This window comes from Pelophylax lessonae (assembly GCF_965119305.1).
Source record: "Pelophylax lessonae genome assembly, chromosome: 3".
NCBI classification, from domain to species: Eukaryota; Metazoa; Chordata; class Amphibia; order Anura; family Ranidae; genus Pelophylax; species Pelophylax lessonae.
In genome coordinates, this window is record NC_138770.1 from 399741991 (window position 1) to 399761016 (window position 19026).

A 19026-nucleotide genomic window follows, 5' to 3' on the forward strand; every position below is an offset into this window, starting at 1 on the left:
AGCAATCAGGCTCTGCCATAATGTCAGGTTCTTAAAGTTTTGGTAGTAAGAACAACCTGAATTTGTTGTATGAGTCAATATTGTTACGGAAAATGCTTGCCTGAATTAGGTTTTAAAGGGAAACGGTTTGTGAATGCTTTTACTGATTTCACCAGTTTGAATTTTATTTTGACCAGGTCATTAGTCAAAATCACAGTCTTAGTACAGGAGCAAAAAACAAAACTCCTCAATTTCCAGCCACGGACTATTGTCATTTCACAGCTGCGTAAACAGTGCTTCCTCATAACAATATGTCTTCCTCTGCCCTTTAAGACAGGAAAAAATAGCTAACACTTGATAAAGCAGCCACAGATGATAGCAGAGTTCTATTACTTGCTTCAGTACATAATCAAACTGCTGCACATTAGCTGGTGGCAGTGTACACAAGAGCATTGGCGGTGTAAGCACTGCAGAATATACTTAAGTGCAGTGACATATACAGTGCTGTGAAAATGTATTTATACCCCTGGAGATTTTCCACACTTTGTCATGTTACAACGGAAAACGCAAATGTATTTTATTGGGTATTTATTTGATAGACCAACACAAAGTGACACATAATTGTGAAGGGGAAGGAAAATGATAATTGGTTTTCAAATTTTTTTACAAATAAATATATCTGAAAAGTGTGGCGTGCATTTGTATTCAGCTTCCTTTACTCTGATACCCCTAACTAAAATCTAGTAGAACCAATTGCCTTCAGAAGTCACCAAATTAGTAAATAGAATCCACCTGTGTGTAATTGAGTCTCAGTATAAATACAGCTGTTCTGTGAAGCCCTCAGAGGCTTGTTAGAGAACCTTAGTGAACAAACAGCATCGTGAAGGCCAAGGAACACACCAGACAGGTCAGGGATAAAGCCATGGATAAGATAAAAGCAGGTTTAGGTTATCTTAAACTTAGAACATCTCACGGAGCACTGTTCAATCCATCATCCAAAAATGGGAAGAGTTTGGCACAACTGCAAACCTACCAAAATATGGCCATCTACCTAAACTGACAGGCCGGGCAAGGAGAGCATTAATCAGAGAAGCAGCCAAGAGGCCCATGGTAACTCTGGAAGAGCTGCAGAGATCCACAGGTCAGGTGGGAGAATATGTCCACGGGACAACTATTTGTTATGCACTTCACAAATCTGGTCTTTATCGAAGAGTGGCAAGAAGAAAGTCATTGTTGAAAGAAAGCCATAAGAAGTTCTGTTTGCAGTTTGCGAGAAGCCATGTGGGGGACACAGCAAACATGTGGAAGAAGGTGCTCTGGTCAGATGGGACCAAACTTAAACTTTTTGGCCTAAAAACAAAACGCTATGTATTGCAGAAAACTAACACTGCACATCACCCTGAACACACCATCCCCACCATGAAACATGTTGGTGGCGTGCTTTTCTTCAGCAGGGAAGGGGAAGCTGGTCAGGGTCGACGCCGACGGGAAGATGGATGGAGCCAAATACAGGGCAATCTTACAAGAAAACGTGTTAGAGTCTGCAAAAGACCTGAGACTGGGGTGGAGGTTCACCTTCCAGCAGGACTAGACCCTAAACATACAGCCAGAGCTACAATGGAATGGATTAGATTGAAGCATATTTATGTGTTAGAATGGCCCAGTCAAAGTCCAGGCATAAATCCAATTGAGAATCTGTGGAAAGACTTGAAAATTGCTGTTCACAGACGTTCTTCATCCAATCTGACACAGCTTGAGCTATTTTGCAAAAAAGAATGGGGACTAATTTCATTTTCTAGATGTGCAAAGCTGGTGGAGACATCCCCAAAAAGACTTTCAGCTGTAATTGCAGCGAAAGGTGGTTCTACAAAGTATTGACTCACTTTTCACATATTTGTAAAAAAATGTAAAAACCATTTACAATTTTCCTTCCACTTCACAATTATGTGCCACTTTGTGTTGGTCTATCACATAAAATCCCTATAAAATACATTTTTCTTTTTTGGTTGTAACATGACAAAATGTGGAAAATGTCAAGGGGTATGAATACTTTTTCAAGACACTGTAATAGAAGCTAGCTGCTAAATACAAATTGCTGATACGTGATTGGTTGCTGTGGTTTCCAGTAAGCCACTAGCCCTTTCAAGTAATGCTCAAAGGGTGCTTGCATGTGGAAAATGGCACATTTACATATATTATAAATACAGCTGCAAACATGTTATGTTCAAGATGCCATAAAGATCATACAATTCTGATTTCTCATGCATGCCACACATGGCTCAAATTACTTTTGAATGCATGAGAATGTACAAGTCCTGCATCTTAGAGTATTGTCACACTGACACACAGAGGTCCAAGAACAAAGGTACAAAAACAAAGATTTTTGACTTACCGTAAAATCCTTTTCTCTTAAGTTCATTAACGGATGCAGTCCTCTGATCCATATCAGTAGGGTTATACTGCCCCCTACAGGAGTAGGACACTAGGCAGAAAAAAAGTTCTGGCTACGCCTATGGGCAGTACCGGAGGGTACACCCTCTCTCTTCCTGCATAGGATGTCAGTTTTGTATCAAAGCAGTGTCAAAAAAGTAATACCAACCCAACTCAAAAAAAGGATTTTACGGTAAGTCAAAAATCCAGTTTTCTCTATCGTTCATTGACGGACGCAGTGCTCTGATCCATATCAGTAGGGACGTCCCAAAGCAGTGCCATAAAATGAGGGGTGGGAACAGCAGAAAAGAAGTCCCCAAGGCTAAACATAACCAACCAGGCAACATAGGACTCATCAGAATAAAAGATGAGGCCGATCTGAAATAAACAATAAACACCCTCAAGGAAGGCCGAAAGCCCTCCAGACAGCAGCCAGCAAAACTTTGCAGCCAAAGGAGGCCTCTGCAGATGCCAGCACATCCACCTTATAAAATTTGGTAAAGGTGTGAATAGACGACCAGGTAGCCGTCTTGCAACCTGAAGCACTGACGCCTGTATGGCGAAAAGCCCAGGAAGCACTAGGCGCCCAAGTAGAAGGCGCCAAAACAGGGAAAGGTAGGACCTGACCCTTAATCGAATAAGCCTGCACCACCATCTGTCTGATCCATCTGGAAACAGTCGCAGCAGGCGCAGGCAGCCCTGTTCTAGGGTCATCCGTGAGTACAGAGAGCGAACCTGACTCACGAAAAGACTCGGTAGTCGCCAAGTACACCCTGAGTGCCCGAACTATATCCAGAGTATGCAATGCACATTCCTCAGGATGTTTGGGCTTAGGTCACAAAGACTGCCGGTAATACAATGTCCTCGTTCAAGTGAACACTAGAAACCACCTCCGGAGGGAAGGATGGAACCGGACGAAGCACTTGTCTCCATGAACCAACATATAGGGAGAATGAAAGGACAATGTCGCCAGTGCCGACATCCTGCATGCAGAGTGACAGCAACCAAGGAGGCCACCTTCTGTACTAAGGTAGGCAGCGGATACCCCCAAATACTTGTAAAGGAGGTTCTTACTCCAGACTAGGCAGATTAAAACTGACATCCTATGCAGGAAGAGAGAGGGTGTACCCTCTGGGACTGCCCATAGGCATAGCCAGAACTTTTTTTCTGCCTAGTGTCCTACACCTGTAGGGGGCAGTATAACCCTACTGATATGGATCAGAGGACTGCGTCCGTCAATGAACGATAGAGAAATAAAGGGCAACTTATCTCTAAATATCTTTTTCTTAACTTTAATTTTTGGAGGCTGCCTTCAGAGAAGATTTACAAAACAGTACAATGCTTACGCATTTTACTGGTAGATATACGTCTTATAAACAGTTGGTGTGCATACCTCCCAACTTTCTAAGATGGGAATGATGGACACCTATTAGCAAAAGTATGTAGGCATAGAACACACACCCCTGCCACAACCTCTTAACCGCTTAAAGACCAGCCGCCGCCGATATACTGCAGCAGGCTGGCTCTCCTGCGCAAACCGACGTATGGGTACGTCGGCTCGCGGGAGCCGTTAGAATCACCCCCTAGGTACACATTTAACCCTTTGATCGCCCCCTGGTGTTAACCCTTTCCCTGCCAGTGTCATTAGTACAGTAACAGTGCATATTTTTAGCACTGATTATGGTAGTAATGTCACTGGTCCCCCCAAAAGTGTCAAAAATGTCAGTTAGGGGTCTGATCTGCCCGCCGCAATGTTGGAGTCCCACTAAAAATTGCAGATCACCGCCATTACTAGTAAAAATAAATAAAAATGACACATCTTTCCCCTAGTTTATAGACGTGATAACTTTTGCGCAAACCAATCAAAATACACTTATTGGGATTTTTTTATTGGGAATGTTATATAGCAAAAAGTGAAAAATACAGCTTTTTTTTTTCAAAATTGTCACTTTTTTTGTTTATAGCGCACAATCAAAAAACCACAGAGGTGATAAAATACCACCAAAAGAAAGCCCCATTTGTGGGAAAAAAGGATGTCAAGTTTATTTGGGTACGGTGTCGCACGGCCACACAGATGTCAGTTAAAGTAACGTAGTGCCAAATCGCAAAAAATGGCCTGGTCATTAAGGGGGCAAATCCTTCTGGTCCAGAAGTGGTTAAAGGAGCTTTAAACAAAAAAAAAAAAAAGATTAGTTAAACCCACAAGTGCTTTTTTTAACACTTCTATTCCTTTATATTGGCTTTTGAAATTTACAAATGCAGCAGTTTAGAAATTGGATGAAAACTTTAGTACTGTGAAACACTATTTGAAAGATAAATAGTGCATGTTATTTACAATTATATAGATCAGACCAAAATGAGGGACAAGTGAAGAGTTCCAAATCAGGGACAGTCCCTCGAAATCAGAGACAGTTAGGAGTTATGGGTGTGTGCTACCACCTGTACATACAACCCCAGTTCCAAAAAAAGTTGAGATGCTGTGTAAAATTTACATAAAACAGAATGCAAATCTCATAAACCCAAAATATATTTACAATAGAAAGCAAACAAAAAAATGATCAGTTGTTTATTATATTTTTAAACTTAGGTAATGTACCAGCGATCTCTGTCTTCTGATTTATGCATGTTAGGGATATCACTGATTTAAAGCATTAATAAAATGAACTTAAAGAATTGAATAAAAGTTACTGAGTCTATCCCATAACTTACGAGCTATTAAGTATCTGGAACTTTTCCCCCTTCTGAAAACTTAGGTCATCTTCCGTTCTTGCTTCGTAGTCATAAAGCGCCACAAAAAGCGTTACTCCTAAGGGGACAGAACAAATCACATATTAAGTTGGGGTACATTAACTCACATGTTAAACAGCTCTGGTACAAATCAGAAAGCACAGCCACAAAACAAGCCAATCTGATTGAATCCATATGCTACAGTTTATGGATGTCTTTTGCCAGTTTTTGAGAAGTCATGTAATGAAAATAATTCAATTTTTCATAGATGGGGACTTTTTAGTGTGGAGAGGTTGGAATGTTTGACCGCAGTACTTTAGAGAAAATGAATTTTTTTTTTTTAGCATGTTAATTTGCTTAACTTTTGATTGAAGACAACTGTATAATACCGAAACCATTTCAGTTTTGGCTTATTCTAAATGTCCTGGTTAATGTCAGGCTTTGGCAACATAAAGGTATGTAAATATTTTAGAAGGCAATAGGCCTTACGTATAAAAAAAATGGACGTGTTGACCACAGGAAAGAATTCGATTTTGGTATTAGTAATCTCCACTTGGAAAATAACTGGTTCCAAAGAAAACACTTCAATTTAATTGTTGACCACCTTTTATATGTAAAGCTTACTTTACAGCATTTAGTTCAACCCCTGCCCCCCCCCCCCCATGTTCTTCTCATGTTATTTGAAAATAATAATTTCAATAAAATAAGACTGAACTAAAAAAGAACTAGGATCACCACACGCGATGAAGGATAAGCTAACAGATTTACCAATTTTATTATTGGGTTTACATACTCTTTAATTACACAACTGAACATCGACCAATCAACATTCTCTCTACCTCTCTACTAAATTCATACCAGAGATTAAGATAAAATCTTATTGATTACATCACTTAACCCCTCACAACCAGGCTATTGTAATCAAACAGATAGTTAGGGCATCTGTTGCTCTGAAAGTATGTTTTAAAGGAGAAGTACAGCCAAAGCTAGTTTAGCTGTACATCTCCTCTGGGTCACAGGAGTGCAGTTCTTTCTGCACTCCTGTGACCCGTTTGATGTCACAGAGCCTCGGCTTGGGCAAGATCGTGACCACGTGATGAGGATCCACCCACATGCCTGGACCAGTATCATGCTCAGCCTCTTAGCGAGCTGCTTAGAGCCTCAGCTGGCCGCTCCCACCCCTTCCACAGCCCAGCGCTCCAGTGAGCATGGGAGTGCAGAGCAGAGAGCTGGTGCTTCTGACAGTCACCAGCTCGCTGTTCAGGAAGCTCTGAGAACCGAGCGATCGGCAGTGTTCGATTGCTTAGTTCTCAGTGTTAGAGCCAGCAGGAGACCGATACGGACCAATACTGCATCCAGCTAGGTAAGTATGATTCTACAAAACCCCCGATTCCCATACTTCTCTTTTAAGCTCAGTTTACACTAGTGCGACTTGCGGTGCGACTTGACACATGTCAAGTCGCACAGCAAGTCAAAACCCATTGTTTTCAATGGGGCCCGTTTCCACTGCCGCGGCTTCAGTTGCGGCGACTTCAAAAGTAGATCGTGCACTACTTTTGAGCCGCCTTCAGTGCGACTTCCCTCTATATATGAGGGACAAGTCTCACTGAAGCCGCAGTTTACTTTCGCTACGAAGTCGTGCTAGAAGTAGCACGACTTCGTAGCCGCACTAGTGGAAACCGAGGCTTAAACAGCCTGGTATTGCACTGTCAGTGTGGGCTGGAGAAGGTGAAGGTGAGGTGGATTTTCATTCACGTATAAACAGTAAAAAGATTGCAATAATTGATAGTATGTATGCTAGTTCTCAGGACCATCTTCTCTAACTGTTCTTTTTATGTTCAAGTTCAATTGTTTCTAGTCTGGATAAGCTCAGTGAGAGTTGTAGTTCTGGAATCTAGAAGTCTATTGATGAAAAATATTTATTTGATGTTTAACACAAAGTTATAAAAAAATGCTTCTTTTTTCTCTTATATGGTAAATTATAAAGATAAAAATAAAAAAATAATCTGTCTCAAAAAATATCATTTTTTTTTGGGTATACTGTTGTACGACCAAGAAATTGTCAGTCAAACTAACAAAGAACTGAAACATGTCCTTGAAGGGAAGGGGGTGTAACATGCAGGTACTGAGGTGGTTAGGAATTGGGCTGTTTTCCTGCATATGAGTGATTGCTCCAGCACACTAAGTCCATCTACTACAAAAAAAAGAACTCATACATACATCTGAACTGAAAAACCACAGTTCCACTTTTGAACCAACAACTGACATAAAAAAATGATAGGGCTGCAGAAGTAAGGGCATTCATCGTTTACTGTATGGAGGGGTTTCAAACTGAATTTCAACTTTAAAAGATTATACCAAAAATTATATAGAAGAGAATCTTCCATAAAGAGTTATCTATCACAAGCCTACCTAAAGGATAGTGTGCATTGATACAAGTAAAACAATCATTTGCAAGTTAGTGTGGCAATAACATATGACTGGAATCAAGCTTATGTTGTGCATTTTTATTTCTTTTTTCAGAAACCACAATTATATCATAAATTGTATGTTATCTAGATTAAAGCAGAAGTCATTTGTTTACTAAATTGTCTAGCACTAGAAAAATGCTTTGTCTCTTCCAATAACTGCTTTGAAACATCTGTGCACATGTGGACATTTTTACATGGAATTTATCTAGAGGCATGCATTACAAACCAGCCTTATCCTCTTCAGTGATAGCACAAAAAGACCATCACATTGTCCCAATTATAAATGAACTGAACACTACCCACCTTTTTGCTGTTGAAGAAACACCAAATTGGCAGGAAAGAGGTAGGACACTTCACTAGCTATCCTTCTTAAAGGGTGCACATATAAAAATAACTAAGGCACAATGACACTGTTTGCTCTGCTGCTCATAACAGTCATTTACACATACAGGATTAAGACCTTGCTTTATGATAAAGAAACTCTGATTCCAATGGTGAAAGTCCCAACCCATATCATTGTTTCAAAAGCAACCTGTATCCTCCTCCATCCCATGTAGTCAGTCGGGTGCTCAATCCCAAGAGTCCAATTGCTCTCCACTGCACACTGCAATCAAACAAAAAGGACAGCACTCCAATGACATCTTGCTGCAAGTGTATTTGTTCCACTGAAATCACACAGAAACACTCCCGCAAGAAGCCATACTTCTAACGCATTTCACCTGACCATGGCTTAATTGTAGGGATACCCTAAAATTAGAAAAGAAGTTCAGGATTTAAAAAACAAACAAACAATTATACTCACCTAGGTGGACGCTGCATCTGTCCCCCACCGGCTCTGCGGAAATGAGCGATTAAACACTGCTGATCGCTCAGTTCTCCTCCTCTGCTCTGAGCAGAGAGCTGGGACTGTAAGTTAGCGGCTTTCCATTCTTGCCTCTAGCCCCCAGTGGAGCGCCAGGGCTGTGGAAGAGGCAGATCGCTGAGAGGTTGAGCCAGCTGCTGTACCAGGCTTCTGGGCAGATCCGATCCGTATAGTCGGGATATTTTTAGAGCCTGGACTGGCTCTGTTACATTAGCTGACAGCGGATCTTAGCCCACTTCCGGCTGAAAAGGGTCCACAGGAGTACAGAACAAACTGCATTCCTGTGATCCATAGAAGTATTTCTCCTTTAAGCCCTGTTTGGATGAAATGCATTAGGGTGTGGCTTCTGGAGGGAGTGTTTCTGTATGCTGTCAGTGGATCAAATACACTTGGAGCAAGATGTTATGTTGCTCTGGGCGCCACTCAAATTAGAGGTGAAAGCATGTCCTTGTGTCCCAGAGCATGGGGTACATGCTTGTCCTATTACTTATCCAGAAGGCTTGTAAATGTAAAGAGGAAACAATTGCCGCTACTCCAGCTCAGGTGAGTAAACGATAAAGAGCAGCCTCAGCCTACCTATCTCCATCAAATCACACACCTTGATGGATTTCACCCTGCCCACCATGAATTAGTCATTGTTTATTTACCTGGGCTTGTTGGGAGTAGCGGCAATTCTTTCCTCATTAGACTTCGAGCAAGATGTTATTGGAGTGCTGCCCCTTTTATTGATTGCCTGGTTCCAACAGGTTAGTTGTACTACATTCCAAGATGACCACAGATATTTGAAGCTACACACAATGTGGGAAATAATTAGGTGTACTTTTCAAATAACGATAACGTAATTACACTGATGCAAGTCTCCATAATCAAGCAATGAAAAATAGCAGCAGTGGCCCCAGTAAAATCTTGATACCTTAGACCTGGGCCTGTGAGACCTTTCCAAGTTTGATGTGCTAGTACTATGCATATCAGATTTTAGACAGGAATGTAGGAATAACATGTTAGGCATCTTATTGGTCTTACCCGTTCCACCTCTTGTACGCAATGTTCCTGTGTGTGATGAAGAATTCGGGCCTCCAAAGACTGTAAGTCCCTGCCCTGCAGTCCCATGGAAGTTGTTGTAGTTAGGAATGGTGGTCACAGTGAAGCTGGGGTAGTGCTGTGGGGTGGGGTCTGTCCCATAGCGATATCCTAAGCTTTGTGTTAAACTGTTATCTCTTTCATCTGTAAGTTTGGTTGCTTCTTTATCCTTGCATTGCACACAGCCCATTATCTATATCCCTGAAATTAGAGAGAAACACAAGCATTAGACATAAGGATACAAAGTCACTGTTTAGACTGTTTTCTGTAAATGGGAATCAATGAACTTCAACATGTTTATAGTCGGAATGTCTTAACTACAGGTTTTCAAAATGATATGCAACTATGAATAATCCTTGTATTTACTAAACTAGTCTATTTCTATACTGCGATGGGTAGGAACTAAAGCCTGGTACACACTATCAGTTATTTTCATTCATCCCAGCGGGCTGAATGAAAAAAAAAAAAAACTTAAAGAGGAGTTCCACCCAAAAATGGAACTTCCACTTTAAGGCCTACTGACCTCCTGACATGTCACATTTGGAATGTCATTTTTTTGGGGGGGGGGGGGGGGGGGGGTGCGGGTACCAAAAATTTAAAATTGACAGGTATCCGCTCCCACTTCTGCTCGGGCCACCTAAACGGCTTGAGCGGAAGTTCTCCTCTGCCCCTCCCTCCCTGCAATCTTCTGGGACACGTCAAAGGTCCCAGAAGATTGCCCATCCACTCAGGACACGCAGCACGACTCGCGCATGCACAGTGCACACCCGGCGGTGAAGGCGCAAGCTGTCACAGCCGGGTGCCCACACTAGAGATGTCTAGAGAATAAACACAAAAATGGGTGGAACTCTGCTTTAGGGGCTTGGGAGGAGATCCTGTACTAACAATTTGATGCGGCCCCCCATCAGAACACACCAGTCAGAGCTCTCAGCCATTGGATGCCGATCAGCAGAACCTTTTCAGTCATGCCCCTTCGACAGAAGCCAGACTTTAGGCTGGATTCAGTCAGACCAGCTGCCATACAAAGGGGTCAAATGTTGGCTGGTTTCTATTGAACCGGCTGACACCGCCCGATATTCAGCCCTTGTGTACGGCCCGTAACTCTCAGGCAACACCATAAGTCTACTTTGCAAAGCGATGTCCTAAGAAATAATGTTTCCATGCAATACTCTGTTGCACTCTTTGCATATTTTTTAATGGGTTTGTACATGTTAAAAGAAACTGGGAAACTTGGAGTATTTTTCATGCCTTTGCATTTTCTTTGGTGAAGACTGGATTTTATACACAAAACTCTCAGAAACACACAAAAAATACGTTATTTTACAAAAGTTTAACATGTGCGTTTGGTGAATTTCCATTTAAGTCTATCGGGTCAAAATTGTGATGCAACAGGTCCAAATTAGCACCTGTACCTTTTCTAAAATCCCTCCTCACTGTATTGATGAGCACGACTAAAAATAAACCATTGTCATGTGATTCTGTGTTACTGAACTTGCATTTGAAATCACACTAATTTGAACCAAATAGTGCTGTGTTCTCTGGGGCATGGATCCATATCACTTGATTGTTCACAGATCACTTGGACCTTATCAGCAGGTTAAATTCTAAACACAGATGACTTGTCAACCTAGTGTTCTATTATTTTGCACAATCTTTTGGTCTCACAAATCCATTCATTTTATTGAGTTTCTAACTCAAAAGCTTTGTTGTACCGAATACAATTTGATTTAAATGCTCTGAAAAATATACACCAAAAATGCACATGGAACAGTATTTCAGATTACAAGTAGAATATATCCTCACTCTATAATACCTTTTACTGACCTACATAAGGTACATAATTAGCTCAAGACTGGCAATTAAAGAGCTCTGGCAATAACCAGCCTTTGTGGGCCAGTCTTAACACCCATGGGCTATTTGAAATCTCAAAATGTTATTCAGAAGAAAATTAGCAATCTTTGGACACACATAATTGGTTATAACCACCCTCTCTGCTATCTATAAAAGAAATCAAGACATTCCAAATCAAGGGCTCCAAAATTCCTAAAATTAAACAGGCCATAGACGATTTTAATTCAACGAATTTAAGCCATGTATGATGGGCAGGCTGATTGTATCCAAGTTACACAATTGATCAACTTGGGTACAACCAGCCTGTCAGATTTTTTATGTGATTATTGACAAAATTTCCATACAACAGAATAAAAATTTGGAAGCGATGTAATGTATTAAATTGTATTTGTATTGTATTTTCGGACGAAAACTGTACTGATTAAACAAAAATCAGAAATGTTTTCGTGTTTCTTCCGTTGGAAAATTTCAAAAGCTTTGTACTAATGATCAGATTATCCTACGATCACTTTGAAAGTGGTATTTCTTGTATGATTTTTCCGATCATGTTGTACAGGCCTAAAGAGTAAATCCTGCACAGCAAGGTTTTATTAAATCAAGAACCATGAAAACAGTACAGCACAACAATATTTATTTGTCTCTCTAATCCTAGAAAGGACAAGCATTTCAAATTTCTTAAACAGTCAGTCAAGTGATTGGCAATATTTGATTTATAGGTATTATCTGGTGGGCAGTTAAACGACCCGCTACATGTTTATATCTCCTCAGTTCTGCTACTATTGTTTCTGTTATTTCACAACCACGCACTTCACAATAGATTGAACACTACTTTACAAACATGATGAACGGTTCAACAGTACAAACAAGAGGAAATTACAGTGTAAAAAGTGAATGCTGTACAGTCTCATTTGGAATATTCCACTTTGAATGCCTTATTTCCCCAAATGGAAAATGTGTCCCCTATAAACACTGTAATGAAACATCTCCTCATAATAAAAATAAAATATCTAATCTGCATTTTTTCAACAATTAGGAGTATGCATTGCACCATTTTTGTTTCCACTGATTTTTCACAGATAACTTTTAGTTACACAGCTGAATGTTCTTTCACACAACATGGAGAAAAAGAATCATATTAGTAAGCTGTTGTGTTTTACTCACATCCACCCACTGCCTCAAGTCCTAATATTTCTATATCTGCCAAATGCAAAAGCAGCCAAAAAACGGAGATGTGTCTACAGGAGGCGCGTTGCCACGCTGCGCACATGCACTGTAATGAATGTGGGATGAGGAAAGAGAATGTTCTGTACAGATCATGTTATTTTTTAGTAGGATACAATCAAATGCTGCCTTGTCCTTAGCCTGTAGGATACATTTCAGTAATGCACTACGGACACAGGAAAAGGAAAAATCAAAGCTAATGTTTGCAGTCCATCTTGCATATACAAAGACCGCAATACGTGTGTGTGTATATATATATATATATATATATTGCGTTTTAGAAGAGGTTTACCGGGGCTATGGCTGCAGCTCTGCTAAAATAAATATATAATATTTGGGGGTTCTAAGCAATTTTCTAGCAAGAAATACTAATTTTTACTTGGAAACAAAATGTTCTGAAAGTGCTTATTGTATTTATACAGACATCAAACATTGGTTGTGTTCTCTATAGCATTTTTCAACCAGGATGCACAGGCACCCTGGGGTGCCTTGAGGTTTCTTCAGGGGTGTCTTGGCAAAATGCCTAAAAAATTATCAAAAGTTGTATAAAAGCCAGAAGACGGATCAAGCCTGTCTTTTAGTTACACAAAGCCACGGATTCTCATTATGCAATTATGCACCATTATGACTTTCTAGACACTGGCATCTTAACAACCAATGACATCATCAGTTAATAAGGAAGATGTCTGTTGCCACTACAGCATCCTTGTTTTTTTTTTGAAAATCTTTTTATTGAATTTTAAACAAGAGAAAGCAACAACAACAAACAACGGTGCAAAGGTTTACCACAGAACCAAACTACTCAACATTACAGGCAATAAGGCACAGTACCCGCGCAGGGGTCCAAAGGGGGAATCATTATTAGCATAGTCAATATGAAGAGCAAATGCATAAACCTCATAAGATACATCGGTCAACGTGAAGGACAAGTGTATAAGTGTATAAGCCTCATGGGACATCTCATCAACCGGGGGGGGGGGCCTGTAGAGGAATGAGTGCACCCCAATGTACCGGGGAACCCTGTTACAGGCCAAAGCGAGTGTCGCCAGACGCCCGAAGGCGAGGGGCGAGACCCGCCTCAACCACTCGCAGCTGTGGAGGGATCAGAAAGCCACTTGGTCCACACTCTGTCATACTTTTTCGGGCAGCCTCTGTGTGCATACATGTCTTTATATAGAGGGAGGACCGAATTCACCAAGAGCTTCCACTGCAGTACCGTGGGTGGGGATCGTCGTCGCCAGTGGAGTACAATGGTTTTCCTGGCATAAAAGAGCAAAAGACCCAGCAACGTCCGATCCGCCACCCGGGCACCAGGTCATCAAGCAAGCCCAGTATACATATCCTGTGAGAAGGATCCAGTTTAATTAAGGAGACCTTTTCAATCAAATGGAGCACCCCGGACCAAAAGGCAGATAGATGGGGGCAGGTCCAGAAAATGTGAAGGAAGTAAACCGGGACCTGGCCACACTGCCAGCACTCCGGTGAATGGGAGACATGCATCTTGTGTAACCAGTGCGGGGTGAGGTAGGCTCTATGGGCTATTTTAAATTGAATGAGTCTATCTCTAAAAGAAACCAACATCTTGAAAGGGAGTTCCCACATATTGATCCAGTCCTCCTGGTCCAAGTCCGGAACGTCCCGGGCCCAACGAGCATGGAGGCCAGAGAGCTCCGGAGAGTGGACCCGAAGGAGGTGCACGTAGAGAATCGACACTGCCCGCTCCGAGCAGTCGTTTTGCAAAACCCGCTCCAGATCCGGCTGCACCACCTGGGAGCCACTGGGCGGGAACTGGGACTTGAAGGCATGGGAGCAACTGTAGGTATCGGAAAACTAGGGATGACAGGACATTAAAGGTGTCAATAAAGTAAGTTAGGGGAGGAAAAGAAAGATCAGAGGATATATCCAAGATCTTCTTGAAGTTGTATTTCATCCACAGCACCGGATCGGGGAGAGAAAAAAGATGCGGCAGGGTGGGGTTATGCCACAACGGCGCATTGGGGGAGACAGCTGTGCCCGGGTATCCCTCGAGATGCAATCAAATTTTACAAGCTCGCAGTACCGTGGCCATGGAGGTAGTGAGCCCATGCGGGGCCTTGGATCCCCTAAAGAGCAAGTGGGTGAGTGCCTCCACGGAGCCGAGCACCGCTGCCTCCACTGCAACCGCTGAGTTATAAAGATCCGGGTTTAACCACCAAACAGCAGAAACCAGTTGGGACGCAAGAAAGTACTTGTGGCAATCTGGGAAGGCCTGCCCCCCCAGGAGAGGGGCCACATGAGGGTGGAAAATGTATACCTAGGGTGGCGCGGCCCCCACAAAAAGGAGGAAAACAATTTATTCAGGGTTATGAAGAACGACTTTGGTATCCATTGCGGAGAGTGGCGGAAGAGATACGAAAATTTAGGTTATACCTTCATCTTAACAAGGTTAATGCGGCCCAAAAGGGAACAGCATCCTTGTTTAACCCTCCTGTGCCCTCAGCACTGGGGTGTCATTAGCTGACTGATGGAGAGAAATTGAGGGAGAAGATAAACATTGGAATACTAGTCAGTACCAGTGTGCAAAAGTGTATTTGCTTTGGAAGAATAAATCACCTCTAACGTTGGGTGTCCTACGCATGGATGTTGCTGCATTATGTAAAGCTATTAAAATAGTTTTTTACATTTTAGAATGGGTTCCCTCGAAACTGTCCATAATTTTAAAGGTTGCCTTGAGATTGTCCATAATTTTAAAGGGTGCCTCGACTGAAAAAAGGTTGAGAAACACTGCTCTATACTGTATATGCTATATATAATCTCAATAGACCTGATATATCAATGTCTTATTAGTAAGTCTGAATCTGGTTGGTTTCTGTGGGAAAGTAACTTGAATTCTTAGGAAAACATGTAGATACAACTTACTTAAAGTGCAAATACAATATTTTTAATATATACAGTTGTAAATTGTAGGTAAGAAATTGCTACAGCTACATTTTACTTTTCCTATACTGGAATTCCAGCCAACACTTTATTATTAGCACTGAAGGCATTTGAATCTGTACCTTTTTTTATTGCTGTTTGTTTCCATGCTGGGTCAATTTCTTCTTACTTTAAGGCCCAGACAGTAAGTGAGTGAGGTTCTCTCCAATATAGCAATAAATACATGTGAAAAGTTCTAATTCTTTCCCACTCTAATCAAAAAGTGTTTTGATTGTTGTCTGTGTCTCTCCTTGACCCTTTTCATAATCTAGCACCATGGTGTATTAGCAAACGTGCGTTGTGCTAAGGCAGCCCATTCATTTTGATAAGACCCATTCTTATCATGACAGTGCCCCACAACACGTCGTTGTGCTACAGTGCGGGTGCATTACTTGCTACTCTATTAGTGCATTAGTGTTCCATTCAAAATAAATCGAACCACAACCTGTGTTACCACAACAAAGAGATGTGGCCTAAGAGATTTGTACTCACCTCCTGTCCTGTGGACCACAAAGGAAGTTCAAGGAAATATCTTCATAGGAGATCCAATTGGTAATAAAGACAAAACAGAGGTTCTAATCAAGGTTCTAATCTTTCACTGCTCTATCCAAAACACAATTTATAATTGTTTAAGTTGTACTTCAGGGTTTTATTTTACTTTTTCTTTGTCATACAATAACTGTGCACAGCCGAGTACCCTTTCCATCCCAGCTCTGTTTATGTACACCAAGCCTCTCCACTAATCACTATCCTGAAAATCCTATGGTTTGCAGAAACCTGTTGTTCTGATAGCCTCTATGGATATTACAACCAAGAAATCCTAAACACATCCATCAGCAGCAATGAGGTTGATATACTAAAGTATTCAGCATGTTAACCTTCCAAAGTGAAAATTCACTTAGCTTAGTGAAGGAAGCTAAGTTGTGTTGACTTTAATCAACACTCATGTCCTTGCAAAGATTCTGTTTTTTTATAATTTATCATGCACGTATTCTCTGCAAGGTGATTTTTTTTACTTTGCTTCACCTCATTCACTAAGTTGAGTGAAAATTTACTTTGAAATGTGACAATTCACTTTGGAAGGCGAATATGCTTTACTTCTTTAGTTATTCAACCTGAGAATGCTGGCAAACCCAAAACGCTTTTGTCATTACAAACGTGCTCTCAAAATCGTGCTCAATTTGGTTGTAGTATAGCACGGAAAAATAATTTAAAATTTAAATTAGGGTAAATTGATTGTAATTGCTTTTGCTTTTCATCTTGTTTTTAATGAGATTTTGAAGAACATAAAACTAAATACTAGGAAAAAAAAAAATGCATGATATGAGATTTTCAAGTGCTGTCTGAGGAGGAGTGTTTTGAAGTAAAGATTGTTGCCTCAAGAGACAATTATATAAACCTACCTAGGACCCAATACTGTACATTTACATTTTTACAGTAAAGGCTTATAACTGAACTTGGTTCCTGTAACTAGCAAGATCTTTCCTTCCTATATAGACCACAGGTATAAAAAGTGCTACGTAAATTAGGGAAGCACTGATACATTGGCCGCTGTAAATCATCGGTCTAAAATAGGGTTATCGGTGTTTTGCCAGTAGAAAAAAGATGTCGATAATGGGTGCTAAAAATTATCGTCTGAAAATTAAAAAAAGGTGCCGATAATGGTCGAAAATAGATTCATATTAAATAAAATTCATGATATTAATGAAACAGTCCAATATATTACAATTTATATATATATATATATATATATATATATATATATATATATATATATATATTATTTTTTTTTTTAACTGTCAATTTCGGTTTTGGTTTTTGGCCATGTGCATCCGGAATTTTCGTTTTTTGGCTCAGAATTTTCATTTTGGTGCATCACTAGCATAAATTGTTCACCAGATGGTAAAAGCTAAAGACTGGTTGAAGGAAGATCCAGGGATTGAGGTAATGTAAACATTGAAGCTTTCCCTAGATTGAGCTATGCTGGTATATCCCACTATAACAGGAAAGAAGTAAGCCTACCTTCTGGATAGATAAGATAGCAAAAGGGAGGAGAAGGATCAGTGTGTAAACCGCTGCTTGACTATTCTTATTGGCACGGTGTATGAACCTCTAAATAAACGTTCTTATTCTTCAGCAGTTTTACTGACATATTAAGCAGTATTTGGGCAAAACTATATCAACTGGTCTCTAAATCATACAATAATTTGATAAATATATAACAAAACTTTTTGTATTCCACAGTTAATAACAATTTCAAATTCTAAACCTTCACGTAACCTTGTTTCTCACCTATTTGTTAAAAATATCTTTAAAATGTCAGGTCCTCCTAATGAAAATATTCTGCTTCAGTTGAAGAAGAGTGTGTGTTATCTAGATATAATGAAAGCCATTGTTCTGATGTAAAGAGAATTCATCAGATCATCTGTTTATAACAATTCACTGTCTTGAACATAGAAATTCCCAGACAGAGAGGAATCAGGAATATACCAGTGACCTTATGACTGGGTCATCTTCCAAAGAAGCGACCACAACAGTAAATCAAGAAGACATCAGTTAGTGCTGCTTTTCTGTCTGTCTCCTTGTTTTAATAGTCTCGGTTAGGGGCCTATTTAAATTTCTCCTAGAATTTTCCCCAAGAGATCCCGTGTATTATTTCTGGGAGGTCTAACTAGCATGTGAAATGAAGCCATATTCTGGTACATATATATATATATATATATATATATATATATATATAACAAACAATGGCATTGTATTTATTTCTTTGAGCAGTAAAACATTTTTTAAGTTGACTAAAACAGAGAGTCTCGAAATGCTTGTATCTCACGTTTTCTAAACTGTGCTACGTAAAGAATTGAAAATATGGATGTCCTAAATGTCTACTTCAAGAATAATTTAAAAATCAACAACACTAAACCTAACAGTGTCATACTTGCTATGATTGTGCATATACATAATTTACATAGAACTTCAGTTAAAACATTTTTTTTCTGGACTTAAAGTAGGGATATGTTGGGACCTTTCTCAATTTGTTACAGCTGTCCGTGTCCTGTCCTGGTAACCATTTTAACTGGGTCAGAAAGTGATTGGAAATCCAAAATTGTACAGTCATCACTCCATAAGTTGTACAGAAGATATTTCTCAACGGGAACACTTGTTCTGGTGATAACTGACAGAATTAATACTGCCCCTCCCTTTGGGAAATTTATTTTTAAGACCCCGTTCACACTGGGGCAATCCGACTTGCCAGGGCGACTTCACAGGTCGCGGCGCACAGCTCGCACCGCGACCTCGGAGCAGCCGGCACGGACTTCATAACATTGAAGTCAATGCAGGTCGCTCCAGGTCGCCCCAAAGAAGCTCCGGACCCTTTTTCTAAGTCTGAGCGACTTGTGTCGCTCCTATTAGAACGGGTCCACAGCTTCTCTATGGCAGGCGACCTACGGC

The 19026-nt window shown here is 40.5% G+C and overlaps 1 protein-coding gene across 4 annotated transcripts in view; it reads right to left on the reverse strand.

The window, feature by feature from the left end:
- FYN (FYN proto-oncogene, Src family tyrosine kinase) overlaps nt 1–19026 on the reverse strand; it is a 307032-nt gene that overhangs the window by 59337 nt on the left and 228669 nt on the right. For all 4 annotated transcript variants that reach the window (XM_082249084.1, XM_082249085.1, XM_082249082.1 and 1 more), the window contains 2 exons: nt 9493–9750; nt 5119–5215 (listed from right to left, as the gene is read on the reverse strand). In XM_082249084.1, coding sequence (XP_082105210.1) covers nt 5119–5215; nt 9493–9739 — 344 coding nt within the window. In that variant the 5' untranslated portion in view covers nt 9740–9750. The remainder of the gene's footprint in view (nt 1–5118; nt 5216–9492; nt 9751–19026) is intronic.